Below are 25,842 nucleotides of genomic sequence, written 5' to 3' on the forward strand. Positions count from 1 at the left end.
GCAGGAAGGTCTGAAGTCAGGCCAGGAGAAAGAAATCAGAAAGTTGACAAGTAGTTGGAGAGTCCCCAAAGAGAACATCCTGACAAGCAGATAGTAAGTCCCCAAAGAGAACAGCTGGGGCAAGTAGCTGGAAGCCCCCCAAAGAGAACATCTTGGTTGTGCAACATCAGAGGGACCCGGGGGGAGGTTCGGAAAATGACCAAGGACAGAGGAAATCTTGTAACATGTTCTGACAGGCCGGGAGGATACAAAGTCCAAATTAGGTAACAAACGCTTTAATTGGCCAGGTATTGAACCCCCAAGTAAGAAACAGTATAAAAGGTGATTTAGCAGGGACAAGGGTGTAGGCTCCTGGACACGAGGCGGAGGCCAGCAACTTCCAGTCCAGACAGCAGACCCCGGCCGGATCACCCGGACGTCACCCCCACGAAAGGTCCCAACCAAGCCGTATCTCTGACTTGAAGGGCCGCTGTAACGTAGGTGTTGGTGCGATGTGGGAGCACTGGATGTTATTGGTGAGTCACATGTAATTATATACATCTATATGTGACCTAGTGTCTAGCCTATGCCAAATAAATATATAAGACAAGTGTTAAGTAATTGTAATTACGAATAAATGAATCAATCACTATTGGTAAATACCACTAGCTGGACTAGCTGGGGCTGTATAGAGAATTATTGGGACTTAGAACAGCCACAGGGCATTGTGGTGTTCACAATCAGAGTGTTATTGTTCCTGGTACTCATAATACTGTGGAAACCTAGGGTTTAAAGTAGATACACTGGATCACATATTGCTGCTACACTATATAAGGCTCAGAGGGGTAGCCGTGTTAGTCTGGATCTGTGACAGCAACGAAGGGTCCTGTGGCACCTTATAGACTAACAGAAAAGTTTTGAGCGTGAGCTTTCATGAGCACAGACTCACTTCATCAGATGCTGCAGCATCTGATGAAGTGAGTCTGTGCTCACGAAAGCTCATGCTCAAAACTTTTCTGTTAGTCTATAAGGTGCCACAGGACCCTTTGTTGCTACTATATAAGTCTGTTATAGCGGTGGGGTGGTCGGTCCCGGGCCACCCGACTCCCCCCGCTGTATCAAACCCCACACGCACCCCCGGGACCCAGAGTAGGTCAGCACATCATCAGTTGCTAGGCCCATGGACGAATTCTTCCCCCAACCTAGTGCTGTCTACAATGGCAGGTTAAGATGGCTTATCTACATCACTCATTTTACATGATTGCCTTGGCTGGATCAATTTAACTTTTCTGCATAAACCTGGCCTCTGACTAACAAGCATGAATTAAATTAGACGAAAGTAATGCCTTCTCATGGAACAAAACCCTGATTGATTAAGCACCTGATTTTGCTCAACTGAAGTCCATGGAACTTGTTTTCATGAACTTCTTCAGAAATTTTTTCATAAACTTAAGTGGCAGCAACATTAGAGTCTATAAGCACGTGTAGTGGGACAAAAAAGTAGTCGAATCCATTAAGATCTTCTCCTTCTTAAAAATAATTGGTTTTCATAAGGATGAACTAAAACACAGTGCAACTGAAAGATAAAGAGATTTACCAGTTTGAGTAGGCCATGATACACCCTTTGTTGGTTTAGTCGAATAACTATAACAAATCACTTCTAATATGTCAACTAATTTCGCAGTGTTCCCCATTACTTTTATATCCACTATTCAAATTTTAAAGGCTTCCCCACCCAAAAAATTAGTTACTACCTTTGAATTAAAACTCAAAGATTTGAAAGATCAGCAGACTAGAAGAATGAGCTACTGATCTTTGCTTTCTCACAAAGCAAGTTACATATATGAAGAATATACAAAAGAGGTCATACACTATTTCATATGGAGACACACATCTCATAGAACTGGAAGGTCACCTAGCCCAGTCCCCTGCCCTACTGGCACGACCAAGCACCATCCCTGACATCGATTTGCCCCAATCCCCAAATGGCCTCCTCAGGGATTAAGTTCACAACCCTGGGTTTAGCAGACCAATTACTTGCTCATTACAGTTAAATAGTATTATACAAAGTCCAGTTTCGCCAGTTGGAATAGCACAGACTCCTAGAAATTTAACTTTGCTACATACAGTAACAAACATTACAGCAAACAAATAATTCTTCAAACAGAGCATTCCTCAGAGTTCTATAAATTGGCAACTCATGTGTATTGATCAAAGCCATTAGAATTTAAAGACTGAGATTTTCAAAGGAATGTGGATGACAAATTTCCACCAAAATCTGTGTGTACTTCCCTTTGAAACCACCTGAAGTTTCAAGCAAGTTTCAGAGATTTCACCAAATGCAAGAAAACCTGAAAGAACCTAGCAAGAGTCTAATTTTTTAAGCTAAGCAAATCTTTTAAGTGTGATTATTAATAACAGGTACAATAAAATTAATCAAAAGCCAAAGCATCACTGGGTATTAAGGCTGCTTGTTGGCTAAGGTTATAACAGTTACTATTGTTGGAAAAGAATCTGGCTCACAAAGCAAGCCTGCAATTTTAAAGTTAGTAGGTGGGTAACCTCCAACCTCCCCTTTCTCCCAACAGATTAGTTTTGGGTGACAATGAAGGGGCAAGAGTACTGTACCTGGTGATGGGCAGGTCGAGGCCCCGCTGCAAACTGAGAGAAGGCGGAAGAAACAAACACAAAAGGAAAGGCACAAAGAGTCAGAAAGACAACAACAAAAATAAAATGTCACACTATATGCAAAATAAACCCACAAGAAAAACTACAAAAAGTCATAACTTTGCTGCAGGACAGTGACAGACAGATACTACAATATAACTAGTTACCACCACTCCAGTACTGCCAGAACTGGCAGAGAGACAACCAAAGATGCTAGCCATCTTAAAGGCATTCTGCAGCAAAAATATAAACATTTTTAATACAGTTCAGAGAAAAGGGTTAAATATTAAGTGTTTGAAATAAGACAATATCCTTAAAGAGATCTGAGTGACTCAATTTTTTGGAGCATAGAGAATGGACATCTCTGCTTACACAGCAACCAATAGCCAGGTAAGCACTTCTACGCTATGTCCACATAACAGGCAATATTTTGGGGTATGGGGATATCCCATATTAGCTGCCTGCATCAAGAAACATGCCCGTTGTCTTGAAACAGTCTTGGAAATAATGGGAGCAGTATTCCAGCATCCCTGTGTACCTCATAGCAGGAAGTGTACAGGGATGCCTCAAAATAGCGTTTTATTTCAGCATGTGGCGCCGTTTAGAAAGCACCATGTGTCAAAACAGCCTATTTCAAAATCTACTTGAAATAAGCAACACAATTTACATAGCAGTTATGGCACCATGTAGCCATAGCTCTAGTGCCCTGCAAACTAAACAGAATGCATGAAAATCTCTTTAAGGCAAACAACACTAATTAACAATAATTTGCACATACATGGTACATATCCTCTTCAAAGTATTTTACCAATTCTAGCCATATAATTCTGCCCAACTATGTGGTAGTCAAGTATTTCTTATCCCAATTTTACAAATGTAGAAACTGAAGCAAATTTGCCCTGGAAAACAGTGTGCCAATAGCACAGCCTGGACAGAACTCAGGAGTCCCTGTTTCCTAGTACTGTACTCATATAGTTAGATGACTTTCCACCCTCTCACATTACAATGGCAGAAAGGATTCAGTACTTAACATACTCAAACATTTAAAACAGAATCTGGTAATTAGCTGAGAATTAAAATATACATAAAATGAATGCAGTGAATGGAAAATTAAATAAAAAATAAAGGAAATCTCTAATCAGAAATCAAGTTAGGCACTTAAGCCCTTACTTCTCAGTGTGTTAATTGCACTGCAGTCTTTTCTCAAATAGCTCTGCTAATCTATTGATAGCTCAAATAATTTAACACAGTATATTAAATGAGATCTCACATTGAGTTTTTATGCGGAGCAGCAAAACATTATTCACTAAAACTTTGCTAGCAGTCCCTACCAGTAATTTAAGGCAGGTAGGAAAGCAAGAAAAAACAGTACAGCTCCGTTAATTTATTATACTAGGGTGGAGACTGGTTTAATGCATATTACCAATGCAAGAAGCATGGGAAACAAACAGGAGGAACTAGAGGAAGTGGCACAGTCCAAGAAGTATGAAGTGATTGGAAAAAAGGAGATTTGGTGGGATGACTCGCACAACTCGAGCACGGTCATGGAAGGGTATAAATTGTTTAGGAAGGACAGATAGGGAAGAAAAGGAGGAGGAGTTGCGCTCTATGTGAGGGAGCATTTTGATTCCTCAGAACTCCAGTATAAGGAGGGAGAAAAGCCAGTTGAGTGTCTTTGGGTTAAGCTTAGAGGCAGAAGCAATAGAGGTGATTTTAGTTGGTGTCTGCTATTGACCTCCAGATCAGGGAGATGAGGTAGATGAGGATTTCTTCAGACAGCTAAGAGAAACTTCCAAATCACAGGCCCTGGTACTCATGGAAGACTTTAATTACCCAGACATTTCTTGGGAGACCAATACAGCAGCACACAGACAATCCAGGAAGTTTTAGGAGAATGTTGAGGTTAACTTCCTGGTCCAAGGGTTGATGGAACTGACCAGGAGCCATGCACAACTTGACCTGCTGCTCACAAACAGGGAAGAACTAGTAGGAGAAATAGAAGTGGGTGGCAACCTGGGCTGCAGTGATCACAAGATGGTAGGTTTCAGGATGCTTACAAAAGGAAGAAAGGTGAGCAGTAATATATAGATCCTTGATTTCAAAAGAGCAGATTTCAGCTCCCTGAGGATACTGATGGGCAGAATCCCCTGGGAAATGAAGATGAAGGGGAAAGGTGTTTAGGAGAACTGGCAACAATTTTAAAGAAGTCTTGCTGAAGGCACAGGAACAAATCATCCCACTGCATAGTAAGAAATGCAAATATGGTAGGCAACCAGCTTGGCTTAACAGGGAAATCCTTGATCAGCTTAAACTCAAAAAGAATGCATATAGGAAGTGGAAACTTGGACAAATGGCTAAGGAGGAGTATAAATATATGGCTGGAAAATGCCGGGCAGTAATCAGGACAGCAAAGGCACAATTGGAACTGCAGCTGGCAAGGGATGTGAAGGGTAACAAGGAGGGTTTCTACAGGCATGTTAACAATAAGAGGGTTATCAGGGAGGGTGTGGGGCCATTACTCGATGAGAGAGGTAAACTAGTGACAGATGATGTAAGAAAAGCTGAAGTACTCAATGTTTTTTTCGCCTCAGTCTTCACGGGCAAGGACAACTCTCGTACTATGGTGCTAGATAGTGCAGTGTGGGAAGGTGGAGGGCAACCTTTGGTGGGGAAGGAATAAGTTAAGAGCTACTTAGAAAAACTACATGTACACAAATCCATGGGTCTGGATTTAATGCACCCAAGGGTAATGAGGGAATTGGCAGATGTCATTGCCGAGCCTTTGCCCATTATCTTTGAAGACTCTTGGAGATAAGCAGAGATCCTGGATGTCTGGAAAAAGGCAAATGTAGTGCCCATGTTTAAAAAAGGAAAGAAGGACAATCCCGAGAACTATAGATTGGTCAGCCTTACCTCAGTACCTGGGAAAATAATGGAAGGGATTCTCAAGGAACCCATTTTGGAGCACCTGGAAGAGCAGAAAGTGATCAAAAGTAGTCAACACAGATTCACCAAGGGCAGGTGCTGCCTGACCATCTGATTATCTTTTACGATGAGGTAACAGGCTCTGTGGACATGGGGAAGTCAGTGGATGTGATATACTTTGACTTCAAAAAAGCTTTTGATACAGTCTCTCACAATATTCTTGCCCATAAGTTAAGGAAGCCTGGATTAGATACATGGACTATAAGATGGAGAGAAAGCTGGCTTGAAGGTCAGACCCAACAGGTAGTGGTCTATGTCTGAATATCTGGATGGTGGTTAGCTTCAACTGAAGTGCCCTAAGGCTCGACTGTGGAGCCAGTGTTGTTCAACATCTTTATTAATGACCTGGATGAGGAACTAGACTGCACCTTCAGCAAGTTTGCAGATGACACCGAGCTAGCATGAGAGGTAGGTAAGTTGGAGGGTAGAGAGAGAATTCAGAGGGACCTGGATAAATGGGAGGATTGGAACAAAAGAAATCTCATGTGGTTCAACAATGAGAAGTGTAGAGTCCTGCACTCAGGACAAGAGAATCCCAAGCATTGTTATAGGCTGGAGACCAACTGACTAAGCAGCAGTACAGCAGAAAGGGACATAGGGATTATAGTGGATGAAAGGCTGGATCTGAGCAAACAGTGTGCCCTTGTAACCAAGAAGGCAAATGGCATATTTGGGTGCATTAGGAGGAGCATTGCAACCTAGAGAGGTCATTGTTCCCCTCTATTTGACACTTGTGATGCCACATCTGGAGTACTGCATCCACTTTTGGGCCCCCCAGTACAGAAAGAATGTAGATGTGCTGGAACTGGTTTAGCGGAGGGCAACAAAAATGATTAAGGGGCTGGAGCATATGCCCTATGAGGAGAGGCTGAGAGATCTGGGCTTATTGAGCTTGCAGAGGAGAAGACTGAGAGGTGATTTAATAGCAGCCTTCAACTTCCTGAAGGGGGACTCTAAAACTGTTCTCAGTGGTGTCAGATAGCAGAACAAGTGGTAATGGTCTGAAGTTACAGAAGGAGAGGAGTAGGATGGATATGAGGAAAAACTACTTCACCAGGAGGGTGGTGAAGCACTGGAATGCGTTACCTAGGGAGGTGGTGGACTCTCCATCCCTAGAGGTTTTTAAGACCTAGCTTGACATAGTCATGGCTGGGAAGACTTAGCTGGGGTTGATCCTGCTTGGGGCAGGGGGCTGGACTCGATGACCTCTTGAGGTCCCTTGTAGCTCTGTGATTCTATGATTCAATTGTACTTCTCATGGGCTACCACACATTTAAAGCTGGAATTTAATAACGAACAGTAAGCTCAGAAAAGTACACCCATCAGTAAGTTCATACATTTTGATACACAAACTACAGGAATAGTTAAACGATTCTAAGTGGGTAACAAAGGGTAGTTTCAAGCTACTGAGATTTTATTTCATTGAAATGGAAAAAAATAAACCAATTAATGAATAAAAATAAGCAAATGTGGTGAGGCTCGTTTACAGCTCTGTTTCACTGCTTATTAATGTTTCCAACACCAGCAAATATAACACAAGCAAAACAAGCATTAAGCACTAATAGAATTGATTGTCCTTTTCCTGCTGAAACATTTTTTTAAAATTGCCTATATTCTTCCAAGTAATAGTCTATAAACACTATGGTTTATTCTGTACTGTTTATATGTTCCTCCTACCTTCATCTCATCATTGCAGTTGGATGCAGAATAAACAAAATCTCAGGAAGAAGTAAATCACCTAGTCTATTTCCACCATGAGAGTGGATAAAGTATAATCTATAGAACCAATTCAAAAAACATATACTATTATTTCTTTTCTGCTCTAAACAATCCCCATGTGATATTTCCTCTAAACTTCAGATTTTAAACACAAGAAAATCTCAATTCACTACACTAAAAATTAATGTTTCAACTTTAATAGTTTTGTTAATTTGTCATGTGACATACTAAACAGACACCTGGTACACACAGCTTCTAATCCCACTTTGAAACCTTTAGATCCGTGGTGGCCAACCAGCTCTGTGGTGGTTCTAGAATGGCTACTGCGATAGCAAACTAGCCACATTATTCTGAAAATATATTTATTGTTCAAACCAACTAGCCACATTCAACCAGGTTTAGGTATATAGGAGGATGGCAGCTACATTGATACTATTGTGACAGTACATGGAGACTAATCAGATGACGAGCAGATTACAACTGAACTCAGATTTTTCACAGGATGACTCCCTAAAAGCAGAGTATAGGTTTTGTTTCTTCTGTCTCACATCTGAGAAAACAGGACAGGAATTCTCTTTACAAGGACAGGGATCACATAGTGATTTCCCAATGGACTACAGGATCTATTATCCACCAATGAAAGAAGAAAAAGAAATTTGCTTCAAAAGCTCTACAAAGCCAGAAGTAGGGTAAAAAAAACTACGTTGATTAACCTGAGACCAGAGGTATCTGTCTTATCACTGTTCCATTGAAAATGCTAACTTTGAATTGATAATGAAAAAAAGAGTTGGAAAGTTGTATCTTAAAAACACTTAAGCCGAAATGTATTCCATAAATAAAATATAATACATGTTAAGACTAAAATAAAATAAAACGTCCAAGTTAGTAGAAAACTACCCTAATCTATTTTGCACTGGTCACCACTGGCTACGGATTTTTATCATTCTTGTTTACAATATTCTTTACTCCTATCAGTAGCTGTAAGCAACAGAACAAACTGTAGTCACTGCTGGCTCAGATTAAAAATAGAAACTTTGTTCTTACTTTAGATAGTGAAGGCAGTAGACAATAAAGGCAAACAGCTTTCTGTGAAACCTGGATTTCTGACACTTACACCCTTATCGGTATCATTCACAAAGGCTTTTATACACAGCTAGCAACTTCTACATATATTGATGTAGATTTGGCATGCTGCATGAACATAAACATTTCTTGTTGCTTATTACAACAGCTACTACACATTCCCTTCTACCAGACGATGTTTTGCAGCAGTTTCTCTACATTAGACAGATTGCTTTAAAATAATGGTTAGGGTTAGAATTTACCAGGGGAAATGGATGTAAAGTGTTAATTACACTTGGGCAGAACAGTATTTAAAACCTTTTTCCCCCAACTGGAACTGAACTTTGAAATTCTTGGTATCGAACACAAATGACAATTCAATTACTAAATGAGAAAATATATGAAGTTATTTGAATTGCAAAGGCAGCTCTCCACACAGAACAGAAAAGCCTAGATTGTGCAATTGCCAATGTCCTTTTAATGCAAAAATAGAATGGAATAAGCTTTGGCTGCTCTAGAATGTGGCGTTAGGGTCACTTCAGCAGTGCAACAGCTTACCTATCTTCACCAGCCAGGTCAACTGTATAATGGGTTGGACTTCACTAGAGAATACTAGGATGGCAAAGGGGTTCTCATGCCATCTGTCTCATCCCCTTTCTGCCCTCCCCATCTCTACAAAAAGAAAAGAAGGTAAAACTAAAATAAATTAAACCCAAAATAAACACAAGAGCAATTCAGTACCAGCTAGTCTTGCATTTGTTTGGGGATAAGTAATAATGAAATATTATGTGTGTGTTTATTTTAGTAATAGGGATGGTGATGGTTACTAGCAGAGCGGATGGCAAAAGCTACAAACAGACTAGTTTAAAACAAAATAATTCATGACCACAGAGAAATGGCTGACAACTGCAGACAAACTCTTATTTCGTCTAATTATGTAGCAAAATCCCTACAAATTTGTGAATTTTCAACCAATTTCCTGAAAGTATCATTCCTTTAAGTGCATAACCAAATTCTTCCTGCTTAAATCCTAAATGATCAGAACCTCTCAAATCATTCTTTACCATTTAACCTGGCAGAAACTGCCATGGTATCTCTTGTTTCCAGCAAAGAAGTAAGCAGTGCATTTCTGTAGATCAATCAACAAAAAGATGTGGTTTAAAAATAACAAAAACAAAAACTTTAACAGTGCCATTGGCACAATTGCCTGCAAGAAGGAGTACAGTTTGTTATATTGCTTACAATGCAGTATTTTATCCAGCCTCTTCCAGCCAAGGACCTGTAAACCGGACTCTGTTCCAAAACCTTCCTCCTCTTCCAGTTGTCTGTGCAATGTATTGGCACTGTTCTGCTGGGCTGTCAAAAAAACTGGTTTAGAGATGCCGCTCTTCAGTTAGGTTATGCTCCACTTCTAACCATGTACATTTCCTATTGGTTGTCAAGAATTAGAGATAAAGATGATGATCATACTTACAGAGAAAATATTTACTGCTGATTAGAAGAGAGGACTACATAAAATGAACTGTGGTCTCTGCTGAGTTACAAATGTGCAACTGTCCACATCACAAGAACACTACCAAACCTGGCATTAATTGGCTCTCTCAGCATAAAGGTCAAGGATGCAACAGACCACAGTGATTAACCCTTCTCTGAACTCATGTGAGATGAAAGCTTCAGAAGTGGGTTATGGCACATTGGTGGGGCTGAGGGGATGAGGAGAGAAGGGGTGTATGCCATTTTATTCCTGATAAACACAAGACTGCTGTATTGAAGACTTTCAGTTGCCAACCTTCAAGCAGCATACCCCTCTAAAAACAGAGGAGGGCTGAAGAGGGTGAGGCAACTTTAGCAGTACCCATCCCAAAGTGTTACGACGCAGGAGATGTGGATCTGCGAGAGACAATGGACTGCTTCTCCCCAGGCTAGCTGAGGCTTTAAGTACATCAGAGGTGATCTACTCAGCCCCCAAAAGTAGAGATAAGAAGTGATGTTGCAGGAAGGCCTCTTAGCATAAGAAATAATTGTACTACAAGTACAGATTTCCCAACATGAGGCTGGTTTCAGGGAGTGAGAAACCTAAAATAGCAGAATATTAAAAAATTAATAAAAGGAGAATGATAGAGTCCAAAGTTTGACAAAAAGCCCTTACTAGAAAAACTGCATGTACATATACAAAGTGATATATTAAACAGTTATAACTGATCCAGTGGCAATAACAGTTAAAACTGATCCAGTGGCAATAATTCAGAAGTTATGTTCTCTGAGCCACCAGAGACTGAAAGTACTATTTTGGACATTTACTTTTACTTAATGAACTTTGTAACACTTTATCATATGTTTCCTGTAAAGAAAAAAAATGAACAAAGACACCAATAATGAATCTAAGTTCAAAAAAGAGGAGGGTGCTGTGTAAATATACACTAAAAATAAATCTTGCCTGTGGAAAGTTGGTGAAAAACCCTACATTGATTGGTTTTCATATAGGCTAACTAGAAAGAAACTTCTCACAAGTTGAAAGGTTTTTAAAAGGCAAAAATGATTTGCTATTTGGAAATTCCTTCCAGAATTAAATAAACTACTGTCCAGAGAAATGCTGGGTCACACACAGAGAAGCACAAATGATAGAGAAAGAACAGAAGCTAGAGCAAACAAGTGCTCCCTTACCGGAGAGCGTGTTTGAGGTTGTGAGTTCATTGTTTGAGGAGTCTGGGGGTAGACCAATGTGGCCGCAGCTGCATTCTGCCCTGAAGGATAAGGGTTCTATACAAGAACAGAGAAACAAATATTAATATACCAATAATTTATTCAGACGGAAGTAAATAAAGGCACCAAAACACATTTTCAGGTGAACTGGTTATTACTGTTGAGATAGGTAGATTAAAAAAGACAAAATAAAATCCTTTTCTGACTACATGAAATGCCAATGAATTTATATTGGCCAAGTACAGTTGTAAATATGTAACACTAGAAATTGCAGAACATTCTACTTAAAAACGTCAATGGAAGTGCTCTATCATATAATTTACTCTCCATCCATCATTCCTTAACAGACACAGGCATTCCTTAACAGACCTGTCAAAAAAGTAATCTGCCTTAATAATTTTAGCTATTTAACGATGACACTGCCCAACTGCAACATTGCCATCAGTAGATAATTATCAGCCACCAGTTTTTTCTTTATTCTCAGCTTTAAATTTCTTAACAAAATGTGATGCAAATTTGTTAATTAAAAAAAACGTGGCATGTGGTCATTCTAGCGCTAAGGAAAACATTGAATTAAGACCACAAATTACGGAACTCTCCTTGAATCACAGAAGCTCTTAGAGCAGTGTTTCAAAAAAGACAGTTACCTATATTGTAAAGTGTTCTTCAAGATGTGTTGCTCATGTCCATTATAAATTGGGTATGCATTGGTGCATGCCCGGTTGCCAGAGAACTTTTTGCCCTAGCTGGTAGCCATCGGGTTGGAGCACCACCCAACCTGACCCCCCGCTCAGTTCCTTCTTGCCAGATAATCTGACAGAGGAGAAGAAGGGTGGGTTTTGGAATGGACATAAGCAACACATCTCAACGAACACCAGTTCTGGAACAGGTAACTCTTTTCTTCTTTGAGCGATTCCTCATTTTCATTCCAAAGTGGGTGAATACAAGCCAATGCCTAGGAGGTGGAGTCGGCGCTCCAGAAGGGAAGGAATGTAGGACATCCTGCCCAGTTCAGTGTCTTCCCAAACTTGCTGCATGAGTGTATAATGGGCCATAAATGTATCAACTGAGGACAAGGTGGCTGCTTTGCAGATATCCTGGATAGGAACTTGGGCCAAGAACGATGCAGAAGATGCTTGCGCTCTGGTGAAGTGAGTCCTGATCGGGAGATGGGGAACCCCTGCCAACCTGTAACATTCTTTAATGCAGGTCACTATCCAGGAGAAAATCCACTATGAGGAGACTGGAAGGCACTTCATTCTCTCTGCTACCACTATGAATAGCTGCTGTCACTTTTTGAATGGTTTGATCCTGGCCATATAGAAGGCTAGAGCCCTTCAAAAGTCTAAGGCATGTAAACACTGCTCCCTAGCAGAAGTATGAAGTTTCAGGTAAAAAACCAGTAAAGAAATATCCTGGTTTACATGGAAAGAAGAGACCACCTTCAGTAAGAATGCTGGATGAGGTCTCAGTCTAACCTTGTCTCTGTGGAAGACCATATATAGTAGGTCTACCATCAGGTTCCTCAACTTGGATACCCTCCTGGACAAAGTGATGGTCAACAAGAATGCTGTTTTGCAACTTAGAAACAGCAGGGAACAGGAAGCAAAGAGTTTGAAAGGGGCCCCCATGAGTTTTGAATACACCAGATTAAGGTCCCACACAGACACACGGGCCCACATAAACCTTTCATCCACGTCAGAGAAAACGCAGGCTATCCCAAGGCAAGGGTGAAAGGCCAAAATGGCTGCTAAATGAACCTTGACAGAGGATAAAGACAGCCCCTCTCAACTTGAATGTCATAAGTAGTCCAAGATCAAGGGTATCGAGGCCTGCAAGAGGGACAGCCACTTCTGAGATACCTAAATGGAAATCCTTTTCCACTTGGCCACGTAGGCCGTACTTCTGGAAGGTTTCCTGCTATTTAATAGCACCTACCTCACTGGATTGAAGCATGGGATGCTATTCCAGGAAGGACTGCTAGGCAGAGATGGCATTCATCTTTCGAGGAGCAGGAAGACCCTATTTGGACACAGACTGGCTAACATAGTGAGGAGGGCTTTAAACTAGGTTTGATGGGGACGGGGAGCAAAACCCACGGGTAAGTAGAGAAGATGGAGACTTGGGAGATGGGTCGGAAATGGGAGGGAGCACGGGCTTTAATGGCAGAGAAAAAGGAGGGTCAGGACAAAACTGGGAGGCAAGATCAAATCAATATCTTAGCTGCCTATATACAAATGCAAGAAGTATGGGTAATAAGCAAGAAGAATTGGACGTGCTAATAAATAAATACAACTATAACATCGTTGGCATCACGGAAACTTGGTGGGATAATACACAAGTGGAATGTTGGCATAGCAGGGTACAGCTTGCTCAGGAAGGACAGACGGGGAAAAGGGAGGAGGTGTCGCCTTGTATATTAAAAATGTACACACTTGGACTGAGGTGGAGATGGACATAGGAAATGGATGTGTTGAGAGCCTCTGGATTAAGCTAAAAGGGGTACAAAACAAGGCTGATGTCCTGCTAGGAGTCTACTACAGGCCACCTACCCAGAGACCTTACCTGCCATCAGAGGCAGGCACAGCTTCGCTGTATGATTTGCATTTTTCAAACCCCAGCGGAGACATTTTTCAGAAGTACTTAACGACTTGGAACTTTAACAAAGTATTTAACAGCTACTAATAGCTACTAAACAGATAAGGTTCACAACCTCTGGAGACGGCGGGCTGCCAGAGGCAGCTACCTCTTCCTTCTCTTCTCCCCCTCTTTTTTCTTTTTTAAACTATATACAGAAGAACTTTAACATTTTATAAGAGAACGAGAAAAAACTAATGATTATATTAAAAACCTATTTATCTGTCGTAGGCATTGGAGCCAAAGCGAATTCCGTCTGCAGCCATTGGCAGTTGAGGGGAACTGGAGTGGACCGGATCACACACGTGACTGAAAACGCACCAAGGACCGGCGCACATCAGTGCATGCACAACCCGATGAGATACAGCTTGGAAATCTCCAATCTGCAGCGCCGGGGCAAGCCCAGCACCTAATGTGGAGCACCCACGGGGACCACTCAAAGAACAACAACAAAATAGAGACAACAGATTTCAGGAAGGCAGATTGTGGTAAACTCGGAGAGCTAATAGGTAGGGTCCCATGGGAAGCAAGCATGAGGGGAAAAACAATGGAGGAGAGTTAGCAGTTTTTCAAAGAGACATTATTAAGGGCCCAAAAGCAAGCTATTCCGCTGTGCAGGAAAGATAGAAAATATGGCAAAGACCACCTTGGCTTAACCAAGAGATCTTGCGTGATCTCAAAATAAAAAAGGAACCGTATAAAAATGGAAACTAGGACAAACTACAATGGATGAATATAGTCAAACAACACGGGAATGAAGGGGCAAGATTAGAAAGGCAAAGGCACAAAATGAGCTCAAATTAGCTATGGGCATAAAGGGAAACAAGAAGACTTTTTATAAATACATTTAAAGTAAGAGGAAGACCAAGGACAGGGTAGGCCCACTGCTCAGTGAGGAGGGAGAAACAGTAATGCGAAACTTGGAAATGGCAGACATACTCAAGGACTTCTTTGTTTTCGTCTTCACTGAGAAATGTAAAGAAGGAATGCCCAACAGAGTGAATGCTAGTGGGAAAGGGGTAGGTTTAGAAGATAAAATAAAAAAAGAACAAGTAAAAAAATCACTTTAAAAAGTTAGATGTCTGCAAGTCACCAGAAGCCTGATTAAATGCATTCTAGAATACTCAAGGAGCTGATGGAGGAGGTATCTGAGCCATTAGCTATCATCTTTGGAAAATCATGTGAGACAGGAGAGATTCCAAAAGACTGGAAAAAGGCAAATATAGTGCCCATCTATAAAGAGAGGAATAAGAACAATGCAGCAAACTCCAGACCAGCCAGTTTAACTTCTCTGGCAGGAAGGATAATGGAGCAAGTAATTAAAGAAATCATCTGAAAACACTTGAATTGTGGTAAGCTGATAGAGAACAGCCAGCATGGATTTGTAAAGAACAAATCATGTCAAACCAATCTGATAGCTTTCTTTGAAAGGATAACAAGCCTTGTTGATAAGGGAGAAGTGGTGGATGTGGTATACCTAGATTTTAGTAAGGCATTTGATACGGTCTTGCATGATATTCTTATCAATAAACTAGGCAAACACAGCTTAGATGGGGCTCCTATAAGGTGGGTGCAAAACTGGCTGGATAACTGTACTCAGAGAGTAGTTATTAACGGTTCTCAACCCTGCTGGAAAGGTATAACAAGTGGTGTTCCGCAGGGGTCTGTTTTGAGACTGTTTCTCTTCAATATCTCCATCAAGGATTTAGATATTGGCATAGACAGTACACTTGTTAAGCTTGCAGATGATACCAAGCTCAGAGGGGCTGCAATTGCTTTGGAAGACAGAGTCAAAATTCAAAATGATATGGACAAATTGGAGAAACGGTCTCAAGAAAACAGGATGAAGTTTAATAAAGACAAGTGCAAAGTGCTCCACTTAGGAAGAACAATCACTTTCACACATGCAGAATGGGAAGCGACTGTCTAGGAAGGAGTATGGCAGAAAGGGATCTGGGGGTTATAGTGGACCACAGGTTAAATACAAGTCAACAGTGTGATGCTGTTGCAAAAAAGCAAACATGATTCTGGGATGCATTAACAAGACTGAGAAGTCATTCTTCCACTCTACTCTACGCTGGTTAGGCCTCAGTTGGAGTATTGTGTCCAATTCTGGGAGCTGCATTTCAAGAACGATGTGGAGAAATTGGAAAGGGTCCAGAAAAGAGCAAACAAGAATGATCAAAGGTCTAGAGAACATGACCTATAAAGAAAGGCTGAAAGAACTGGGCTTGTTTAGTTTGGAAAGAGAAGATTCAGGGGGGGCATGATAGCGGTTGTCAGGTATCTAAAAGGGTGTCATAAGGAGGAGGAAGAAAACTTGTTGTTCTTGGCCTCTGAGGATTGAACAAGCAGCAATGGGCTTAAACTGCAAGAAAGGAGGTTTAGGTTGGACACCAGGAAAAAGTTCCTGACTGTCAGGGTGGTCAAACACTGGAATAAATTGCCTAGGGAGGTTGTGGACTCACCATCTCTGGGGAGATTTAAGAACAGGTTAGATAGATGTCTGTCAGGGATGGTCTAGACAGTACTTGGTCCTGCCATGAGGGCAGGGGGCTGGACTCGATGACCTCTCAAGGTCCCTTCCAGTCCTAGCATTCTATGATTCTATGATATTGGGTTAGACGGATCTCTGGTCTGACCCAATACGGCCATTCTTATATTCTTATGTTTAAAATAGTTAAGGACAGATGCTATTTGGAGAGGCATTTCTCAGTCCTTTTCCTCTTGTTACTTGCCATTCCACATCCCAGAATCCTTTGCACTAAAACCCTCAGATCTTCAAAAAAGACAGTTACCTGTTCTGTAACTGGCATTCTTCGAGGTGTATTGTCAAGTCCATTCCAAGTTGGGTATGCACTGGTGCATGCCTAGTTGCTAGAAGCTTTTTGCCCTAGCCAGTTCCATAGGGTCGGTGTAGCGCCCCCTAGAGTGGCACCTGTATGGCAACCCATATATGCACCAACCAACCCACCCCCACACTCAGTTCCTTCTTGCCGGCTACTCCGACAGTAGGGAAGGCGGGAGGGTTTTGGAATGGACATGACCAAAACATCTCCAAGAACACCAGTTACACAACAGTAACTATCTTTTCCTCTTCGAGTGATTGTTCACATGCATTCCAAGTTGGGTGAATACAAGCCATTGCCTAGAAGGCGGGGTCGGAGCCCTGAAAGAAATGTAGGACAGCCCTGCCCACCGCAGCATCTTCCTGTGCGTGCTGTGTCAACGTGTAATGCACTGAAAATGCGTAAATTGAGTACCAAGTGGCCACCATGCAGCTGTCCTGGATAGAAACTCTGGCCAAGTACGCTGTAGAGACTGCCTGCACCCTGATAGCGTGATCTCTGCTCCTGGGGGGACCCCCATCAGTTTGCAGCACTCCCTAATACAGGCCCCTATCCAGGAGGAGATCCACTGGGAGGAGACCAGGAACCTCTTCATACTGTCTGCCACCTCAACAAACAGCTGTTGAGACTTTCTGAAGGGTCTGGTCCTGTCCATATAGGCCAGCGCCCTCCAAACATCTGAAATACGTAAACTCTGCTCCCTAGAGGAGGCGTGAGGTTTTGGATAAAACACCGATAGGGCAATGTCCTTGTTGACTTGCAAGGGGGAGACCACCTTCAGCAGGAACGCCGGATGGGGTCTCAACCTGACCTTATCCTTGTGGAACACCGTATTTAGCGGGCCCATCTTCAGAGCCCTCAGTTCTGACACTCTCCTGGCCGACGTAATGGCCACCAAGAATGCGGTTTTGTAACTGAGGAATAGGAAGGAGCCGGTGGCGAGGGGTTCGAAAGGGACCACAATAAGCTTTGACAATACAAGATTGAGGTCCCACACCAGCAGAGGGGGTCGGACCTGAGGTTTGACCCTTTCCATTCCTTTCATTAACCTTTTTACCACAGGGTCTGAGAAGACTGACAACATCCCCAGCCCAGGGTGACAGGCTGAGATGGCTGCCAAATGCACTTTCATGGAGGATAGTAACAACCCTTCATGGCTCAAGGACAACAAGTAGTCCAGAATATGTGGTATCAGAGTCTGTCCCAGGGATAACCCCCTTTGAGTTGCCCAGACAGAAAACCTTTTCCATTTAGCTACATATGTTTCCCTTGTGGAGGGCTTCCTGCTGTTTAACAACACTTCTCTCACAGGTTCCGAGCATGAGAGCTCCACTGCCCTCCGGCATGGAGCTTCCACATTGTGAGATGTAGCGCTTGGAGATTGGGGTGCTGCAGTCTCCCCTTCTCCTGTGTCAGCAGGTCCGGGCATAACAGAAGCGCCACTGGGTTGCAGACAGACATCTCTAAGAAGGTCAAGTACCAGTGTTGTCAAGCCCACGCTGCGGCCACCAGGATGACTGGTGCTTGGTCTGACTAAATTTTGAGTAGTACTGGAGGGAAGGCGTACAGCAGAGGGCCCAACTAGTGAAAGCTGAAGGCATCTGCCCAGGAGCCTGGGCTTCGGTTCTGGTAAGAACAGAACATCTGGAACTTCGTGTTGAGATGGGTGGCAAAGAGGTCTACCTGGGTATGTCCCCAGTTCTGGAAAATTAAATGCAGCAGTTCCCGACATAATGACCACTCATCGTCCATGAAGGACCTGCTGAGACAGTCCACTAGGGAGTTGTGAGCTCCCGGCAGGTAGAACGTTTTCAGGAGAATCTGGTGCTGGATGAAGAAGTCCCAGAGCATGAGGGCTTCATGACACAGGGGAGAGGGGCATGCGCCTCCTTGTGTGTTTATATAATACATCGCTGTGGTATTGTCTGTGCTGACTACGACACACTGCTACTTTAAGTCGCTCTGAAATACTTCGCATGCCAGCCAAACAGCTCTGAGCCCCCGAAAATTTATGTGGAGCCTAGCATTAGCCTTGCTCCACAGGGCCTGAGTCTGGCATTCCCCCAAATGCACTTCCGAGCCCATGTCCAAGGCGTCTTGACTAGGGAGAGGGAGGGTTGAGGAGGGTTGAAGGGCACTCCCACGCAGACCAACCAAGCGTCCAGCCACCAGTGTAGTGTCAATAGCACTCGTGGAGGGACTATCACTAATGTGTCTATATTGTCCCTAACAGGCCGCTACACTGAAGGGACGCATTCATAACCTGGCATGCTGGACTATGAATGTTCATGCCACCATGTGGCCCAGCAACCTCAGGCAGCCTCTGGCCATTGTGCTGGGGAACTTGATCTGTCTGTGGATTCAAGATGCCACAGCTTGAAACCCGCTCTGAGGCAGGAAGGCCCTGGCTTGCCCCGCATCCACTAGGGGGCCTACAAATTCCATGACTTGAGTAGGGGTCAGCACTGACTTTGCCTCTTTTACTATGAGGCCAAGAATGTCATGTGTCTGTCACATCAGCTGCACATGCTGCACCACCTGGCACTGCGAGCAACCACAGATTAACCAGTAGTCCAGGTAGGGAAAGAGGTGCACCCCCTGTCTGTACAGGGAGACTGCCACCACTGCCATGCATTTGGTGAAGACCCTCAGGGCCGAGGAGAGGCCGAATGGAAGGACTGTGAACTGATAATGGTCCTTCCCCACCACAAACCAGAGGAACCTCCTGTGGGACAGATAAATTGCTATGTGGAAATATGCATCTTGTAAGTCAAGAGTGACAAACCAGTCCCCTACTTCCAGCATCGGGATAATTAGTCCCAGGGATATCATATGAAACCTTATCTTTTTAACTAATTTGTTTAGATTTCGCAGGTCCAAAATGTGCCTTAGCCCCCCTTCTGCTTTCGGGATTAGGAAATAATGGGAATAAAACCCTGTGCTCGAAATTGTTGGGGAACCTCCTCTATAGTCCCCCACTGCAGGAGGGACTGTACCTCCTGCCTGAAGAGCATCGCGTGAGAGGGGTCCATGAAGAGGGGTATGAAGAAAATTAGACAGTGTATCCCCTTTCTACTGTGCGGAGGACCCACCGGTCTTACATCATGGTGCACCAGGCATGGTAGAAGGTGATAGGTGGGATGAAAATGGAAGCTGAGCTGGAACCGAGGTTGTGGCAGTGTGTCACTCCTGACCACCCCATCAAAATTGCTGTTTAGACCCCGGTAGGGGTTTTGGGTGGTGTTGGCCCTGGGTCTGCTGGCCCTAACATCTCCTATTGGAGCGGCCCCGTATCCTGCTGGCATCCCAGTGCTGCTGCAAGAACTGTCTAAAATGGGGCCTCAGGGTAAAGTGTCATCTCTGAGTTGCAGGGATGTGCAGGCCCAGCGAATGTAGGGTGGCCCTTGAGTTCTTCAGACTATGAAATTTTTTATCTGTTTTCTTGGACCTCATAGGGGAGCCCTGAGACCTGTAGCCATACACCCCTTTGCACGGCTATACCAGAGGCCATGACCCTGAAGGCTGCAACTGCTGCATCAAGTGCAGCCTGCAGTGCTGCTCTAGATATAAGCTGCTCATCCACCACAGCATTAAAATCAGTCTTGCTCACAGGTGGGACCAGTTCCGAGAAGTAAGATAAGGAGCTGGCTGTGTTATAAGCATATCTGCTAACCAGAGCCTGCTGGCTAACGATCCTTAACTGCAGGACACCGGTTGAATAAACCTTCCTGCCATAGAAATCTAGGCATTTGGCCTCTCTGTTCTTAGGGGAAGGGCCTTGAAATCCCTGTCTCTCCCGGTCGTTAGCCTCATCCACAACCAGAGAGTCAGGGGGAGGGTGATTAAAAAGATGTTTGTTGCCCTGGGCAGGAGCAAAGTACCAGCACTTGTTCTGTCTGCCCGTGGGTAGGGCTGAGGCCAGGGTCGGCCACACTGTCTTTGCCGTGTTGGCAACTGTCTTAATAATGGGCAGTGCCATCCTAGTGGGCTCAGATGCTGACAGGATGTCTGTAACCAGGTCCATTTCATCCCTGACCTCCTCTGCCCACACACCCAGGCCCTGGGCCACCCTTCTCAGTACCTCCTGGTATGCCCTTCCATCCTCTATTACTGGAGATGCTGAGGACCCTGCCAAGGCCTCATGTAGGGAGGACAAGCATGACAGCCCAGTGTCTTCCAAGACCACCAGCATGGGGGGGCTCAAGTTCCCCTGCTTGAGTCCCTGGCATCATGGTCTGCGGTGCCGTGCTCTGCACCTGGGGTGCAGCACCCCATAACTATGTGGGCTGCGGTGCCATCATTCTAGAATAGCTCAGCACCTGGGACAGCACTGGGCCTGTCGGTGCCGACACCAACAGCACTATAGTACCGGGTGCCTGCAGGGACAGTGCGCAAATTTGGGCCGGTGCCGACTGTGCCAGAGTCAGTGCCAACATTGGTGCCGAAGTCACTGAGGCCACCTCCTACGCTGTCAGCTCTTGAGACTGTTCTCAAGGAGGCACTTTCAATGCAGCTGACGGTGCTGACCTTGGCACCTGGGGAGTGGTGGGCACCCTAGTAGAGAGTCCCACAGCCTGCCACTGTGTCTCATGGACTTCTCACGGGGTCCAAAAGGGCCACTGGGGGTGCTCCGGGGGCACATCAGCCAATCCCCTGCTGCAGGGAGATGAGACCATTGCCCATATCCACTACGCTGAGACGACCTCATACTCCCGCTCCAAGCCAAGTTGGAGTAAAAAGAGTCTAAGTGCGACACCAACTCCGATGTCAAAAACAGGGCAGTGCAGCAGGACCCATGATACACGCCAACTCCTGTGTGCCCTGCATCACGTGATATGGGGTGCTGAAGGAGGTAACTGTGTGCAGGGGCTGAATCGGTGTCAGGAACCGTGCTGGTGCCCCTGCTGATTGTTCTGGTGCCTGAGCCTGTGGTGCATGCTCCTGCGGTGACAAGGACTCCCAGTGCAACATCAGTCCTGGCACCATTATCTGTAAGAAGCCCTGCGCCGCACTGAAAGCCTCCAGCACTGAGGGCAGTCTCAGAGAGCGCAGGCTCCCGCATTGCACCCGGTCAACACCCGCACCTCATGACCCCAGTCATGGTGCGCTCTGGCGGACTCCTTAGAGGATTGTCCATGCTTAGCCCTCCCATGGGACCAGCCCTGGTCTCACGTCTTTTTCTTGCGAGGCACTAGGGACTAACTCCTACGGCGCCATGAAGTGCTAGGCACCAAGTCCTGGTCCCAGGGTCAGGAGCTTTCTAACAGCACCAACAGTGCCAGAGAGCTCTGCACCGACGACGCACCACTCTGAGCTGCCGCCAGGGAAACGTCCGGTCATAAGGCTGCCTCCATCAGTAAAAATGTCAAGCGTTGCGACCTGTCCTTCAAAGTTCTAGGCTTGAAGGCCTTGCATACGGTGCACTGTAGTGAGCCGCTGTGGCCCTCTGCAGACTCAGAGGAAGCTGCTCAGAGGCCCTGGTGGGCGGGCCCTGAGCCGGAACACCGGTGCCCCGCCCCTCAGCAGGCGGGGCCTAAAGCCAGAAGGGCCAGGGCGGAGCTCGGAGCCCATTAACTGCTGGGCCGCCATACTGGGAGGGAGCTCCTGCTCGGGCTCCTGGGCGCCAGGGGCAGAGAGCCCGCCGCTGCCCAGCCTGTTGGCGACAGCTTCCCTCCAGCTGCCCAGACCAGCCTGTGCAGCTACAGATACTGATGCTCCAGGGGACCTACCCGGACTTCCCGGATCTACCAGGGCCCTCACGCCGGTGGAGAACCCCCTCCCTGGAGGGCCTGCCAGGCCCAAACAGACGGCCTGGGCCTAGCCACCCAGAGGCCCCAGAAGCGGCTGACCCCACAGTTCCACCAGACCCCTGCAGTGCAGAAGCCCCCGATTGCCTTGGACCCACCGTGCTGCCGCCACCAGACTACCCCAATGACGGGGAGATGTTGGACTGGCCGGAGCCCCTGAGGGCGGACGCCTTGGAGGGGACCTACCTGCCGGGACCCGCCGACCAGACTGACTGGGACCCTACCTAGATGGAGGTGGAGGCAGGAAGTGGCCCAGGGATGCGTCACCGGAACCCATGGCAGAGCGTTGAGGCCTGAGTCCCCACCGCCACGGGCAGGTGTAAGCGATCCACAGGGCCCCGGGCCGGGTCGCAGTGGAGTAGGAGGGCCTGTGACCCCCTATCTCCTCCCTGGCGGGGTCAACCCTCACCGGGCTAAGCCAACCCCGCGTAGAGGAGAGCCAAACACTGTAACTGCTGCCCCACCCTGAAATGAGAGCTGGGCTTCTCCCCAAACCCTGTAACTGCTGCCCCGCCCTGAACTGAGGGCTGGACTTTTCTCCAAACCCTGTAACTGCTGCCCCACCCTGAACTGAGAGCTGGGCTTCTCCCCAGACACTGTAACTGCTGCCCCACCCTGAACTGAGGGTTCGACTTCTCCCCAAACACTGTAACTGCTGCCCTGCCCTGAACTGAGGGGTCGACTTCTCCCCAAACACTGTAACTGCTGCCCCGCCCTGAACTGAGGGCTGGGTTTTTCCCCAAACACTGCAGCCTTACCTGTTGCTCTGCCCTGCCGCAAGGGCCAGGGCCCTCTGAACTACTTGCGGCTGCCTGCTGCCTGGCCTTGAGGGAAGGGTGAGCCTTTGGGGATGCCCCGCCTGGGCCAGAGGCAGCCTCCCCACCTGGGGCCGACTGCCAGCCGGTTCCTTAAAGGAGCCAAAGCCCAGGGACTGTTAGGACTGCGGGCAGCTGTGATAGCCCGTGCCACCCAGCAAGGGGCGCTATTGTAGCACGGGCCTCTACATGCACTGTTCTCGGAGGTGTGCCTCACCAAGGCAGCTCAAACAAGTCTTATGTGGATCACTTTTGGGCATTCATTCGCCACATTTTGAACAGGTTTTAAAACCTGAAGAGCTGGGCATCCCCTGGTGCTGAAGCGCCAAGAGGGATTAGGATTTCACTTCAGCTCACTAAACGTTAAGCAGAACTATTTACAACTAAAAGGCAACTATCTAAACTATTTACAGCTATTTACACTATCAACTAATTTACAAGTAAAGGCTACCAGCCAAATACACAAGAAGTAAGAGAGCTTCAGCAACAGACAGCTTAGTGAGAAGGAACTGAGCAGGGCTAAGTGGGGTGGTGCACATATGAGCTGCCATACAGGCACCACTCCAGGGGGTACCGCCCCGACCCTATAGCTACTGGCTAGGGCAAAAAGCTTTCGGCAACTGGGCATGCGCCAACGCACACCCAACTTGGAATGCACATGAGCAATCACTCGAAGAACAACTACTCTTGGCTCCTGGTTGGGGTTGAAAGCTTTTATCCCACCTCCCTCCAGGCTGCTGAAATGAGAGTGAGAGATTTAAAGAGTAAGAATGAGTGAAAGAGAGAGATAGTGAACGTAAAAACTCTACTCATGCTCCTCCTCCTCCTCCTGGAAAGGGAATGGATGGTATTTTCCACCCTCATTTTCCACCCTCTGCTCTTCTTTTTGAATAATTAAAGACAGCAGCAACAGCTTGGAGTTTTCATTCTCCAGCTCCCAGTTTTGTTGTTCAGGTGACGCACAATTTCCTCCTCTAACCCCCTCTTCCCAGTAACCACTGAAAGCGGCTGATTCCCCCATCTGGTCAAAGGCAGTTCAAGAAAACTTCCACTGTCTCACCGCTTCAACCTTCTCCCATCATTGCAAAAAGGTAAATATCAAAGACAGAAAGGCCCTATCAGATCGGTCTTCCTTCTTCTGCCGACATGAGAATCGGAAGATGTTGGTATTCCTAACACAGTGATCTTGTTCCCCTGCTGTTGGGCTCCAGATTTTATTTCAGTTTCTGCTGCCTCCTTTCCAACAAGCTAGGAAAGGCCGAAAGAGCTTTGTGTCTTTTATTCCCTTTCCAGAGCATCCTGGACAATGCCAGTGTGTGTTATTGCTAGACTCCTTCTCTATAAGTATGTAAAAAAGGAAAGTAGGTCGGAGAGGATTGGTTTCACTCCCACTGTTTCTTCATTACTGGGAGTCTTTTAGTGCAAAAAAATGCAAAACAGAAGCTGTAGGCATTGTTCCAGATCACACCGTCGTTAGATTTCGATAGCAAAATATGCTATGAATTCAAATGTATTCCAATAGTTAAAAGCATTCAAGAAACTGAAGTGTAATGTCAAGGCTATGGAACTCCTACCTGTGAAAGTCCAGGGGATGACGCATGTCCTGGTGGCGTTGCAGCAAGATTTGGGTGTCCCTTGTTTATTTCATGTGCAGAGTAAGGAGATGGAGCAGAAGTTCCTGGCTGTCTTGCTACCTGTGCTACCTGTTAAGAATGAAATGATTGGTAAATCACACTCTTAGCAATTTTGGTTTTTATATCATTCTATTCCTTGTGAGTACGGAACTGTCAGATATGAAGGAGGCCAGAAACAACAGCATTTTTCAAATGCAGCTGAATTCAAATATTACAGAAAATCCTCAAGACACGCTCCTGTCAGGGGCAGCAGTCTGACTCATGCAACCCCTGACAGGAGTGGTTTTCTGTTCCCGTCAGTGGCAGCAGCTGCTCCTGTCAGGAGAGGCAGCCACGAGTCAGGCTGCCACCCCTGACAGGAGCAGTCTCCTGGTCCTCAGAGTGGCGGGGAGCTGGGAACCAGGCGGCCATTTCCAAAGCCAAAAAACTGAGCAGGACAGCAGAACTGGTCAGTTTCCTGTCTTCAAGGACTGGAGGGGAGCCAGTAACCAGGCTGCCCCTAGTTCCCTGGCTCCCCTCCACTGGCTGGAGTCAGGAAACTGACCAGTTTTGGTGGGCTGGTCAGTTTCCCGGCTCCTGCAAGGTGCGGGGAGCCAGGAACCAGGCTGCCTGGTTCCCATCTCCCCTCAACTTGAGCGAAAATTTGCATTACGTGGGGTTGCAGGAAGGAAACCCCTGCATAACTTGAGGGTCTACTGTATTTCACTTCTTATGTAAAAATTGGTGGTCATGAAGGCGTGGCAACTTATTTTATAAGCTTGACTGGATGATAGGGGGAGGCTTTCAGTGCAATATCCCTGATATTTCAGTCATGTGACATTATGAAATTGTCAACGACTATAAATTATACCAAACCATTTTTGATTCCAAAAACTGCTCACTGAGATTTACAAAGTGAGCTTGCTACCAGTCAGAATAAGTGATCTACAATGGCAACAAGAAAGCACTTCCCCTCAACAGGAAGTAAAGACTGCATGGAAAATCT

At 45.5% G+C, this 25,842-nt stretch overlaps 1 protein-coding gene across 16 annotated transcripts in view; it reads right to left on the reverse strand.

Annotated features, from left to right (window-relative positions):
* Positions 1-25,842, reverse strand: part of EIF4G3 (eukaryotic translation initiation factor 4 gamma 3) — a 505,170-nt gene that overhangs the window by 381,604 nt on the left and 97,724 nt on the right. For 9 of the 16 annotated variants that reach the window (XR_012642393.1, XM_074976015.1, XM_074976010.1 and 6 more), the window contains exons 3-6: positions 24,798-24,926; positions 11,077-11,172; positions 9,655-9,768; positions 2,608-2,640 (exon numbers count right to left, since the gene is read on the reverse strand). Coding sequence is in view for 15 of the 16 variants with exons in the window: in XM_074976015.1 (XP_074832116.1) it covers positions 2,608-2,640; positions 9,655-9,768; positions 11,077-11,172; positions 24,798-24,926 (372 nt within the window). In the remaining variant the exon portion in view is untranslated. The remainder of the gene's footprint in view (positions 1-2,607; positions 2,641-9,654; positions 9,769-11,076; positions 11,173-24,797; positions 24,927-25,842) is intronic. The other 7 variants (XM_074976024.1, XM_074976018.1, XM_074976023.1 and 4 more) reach the window with 2 other exon arrangements.

Source organism: Carettochelys insculpta, chromosome 23 (genome assembly GCF_033958435.1).
Source record: "Carettochelys insculpta isolate YL-2023 chromosome 23, ASM3395843v1, whole genome shotgun sequence".
Lineage (NCBI taxonomy): Eukaryota > Metazoa > Chordata > Testudines > Carettochelyidae > Carettochelys > Carettochelys insculpta.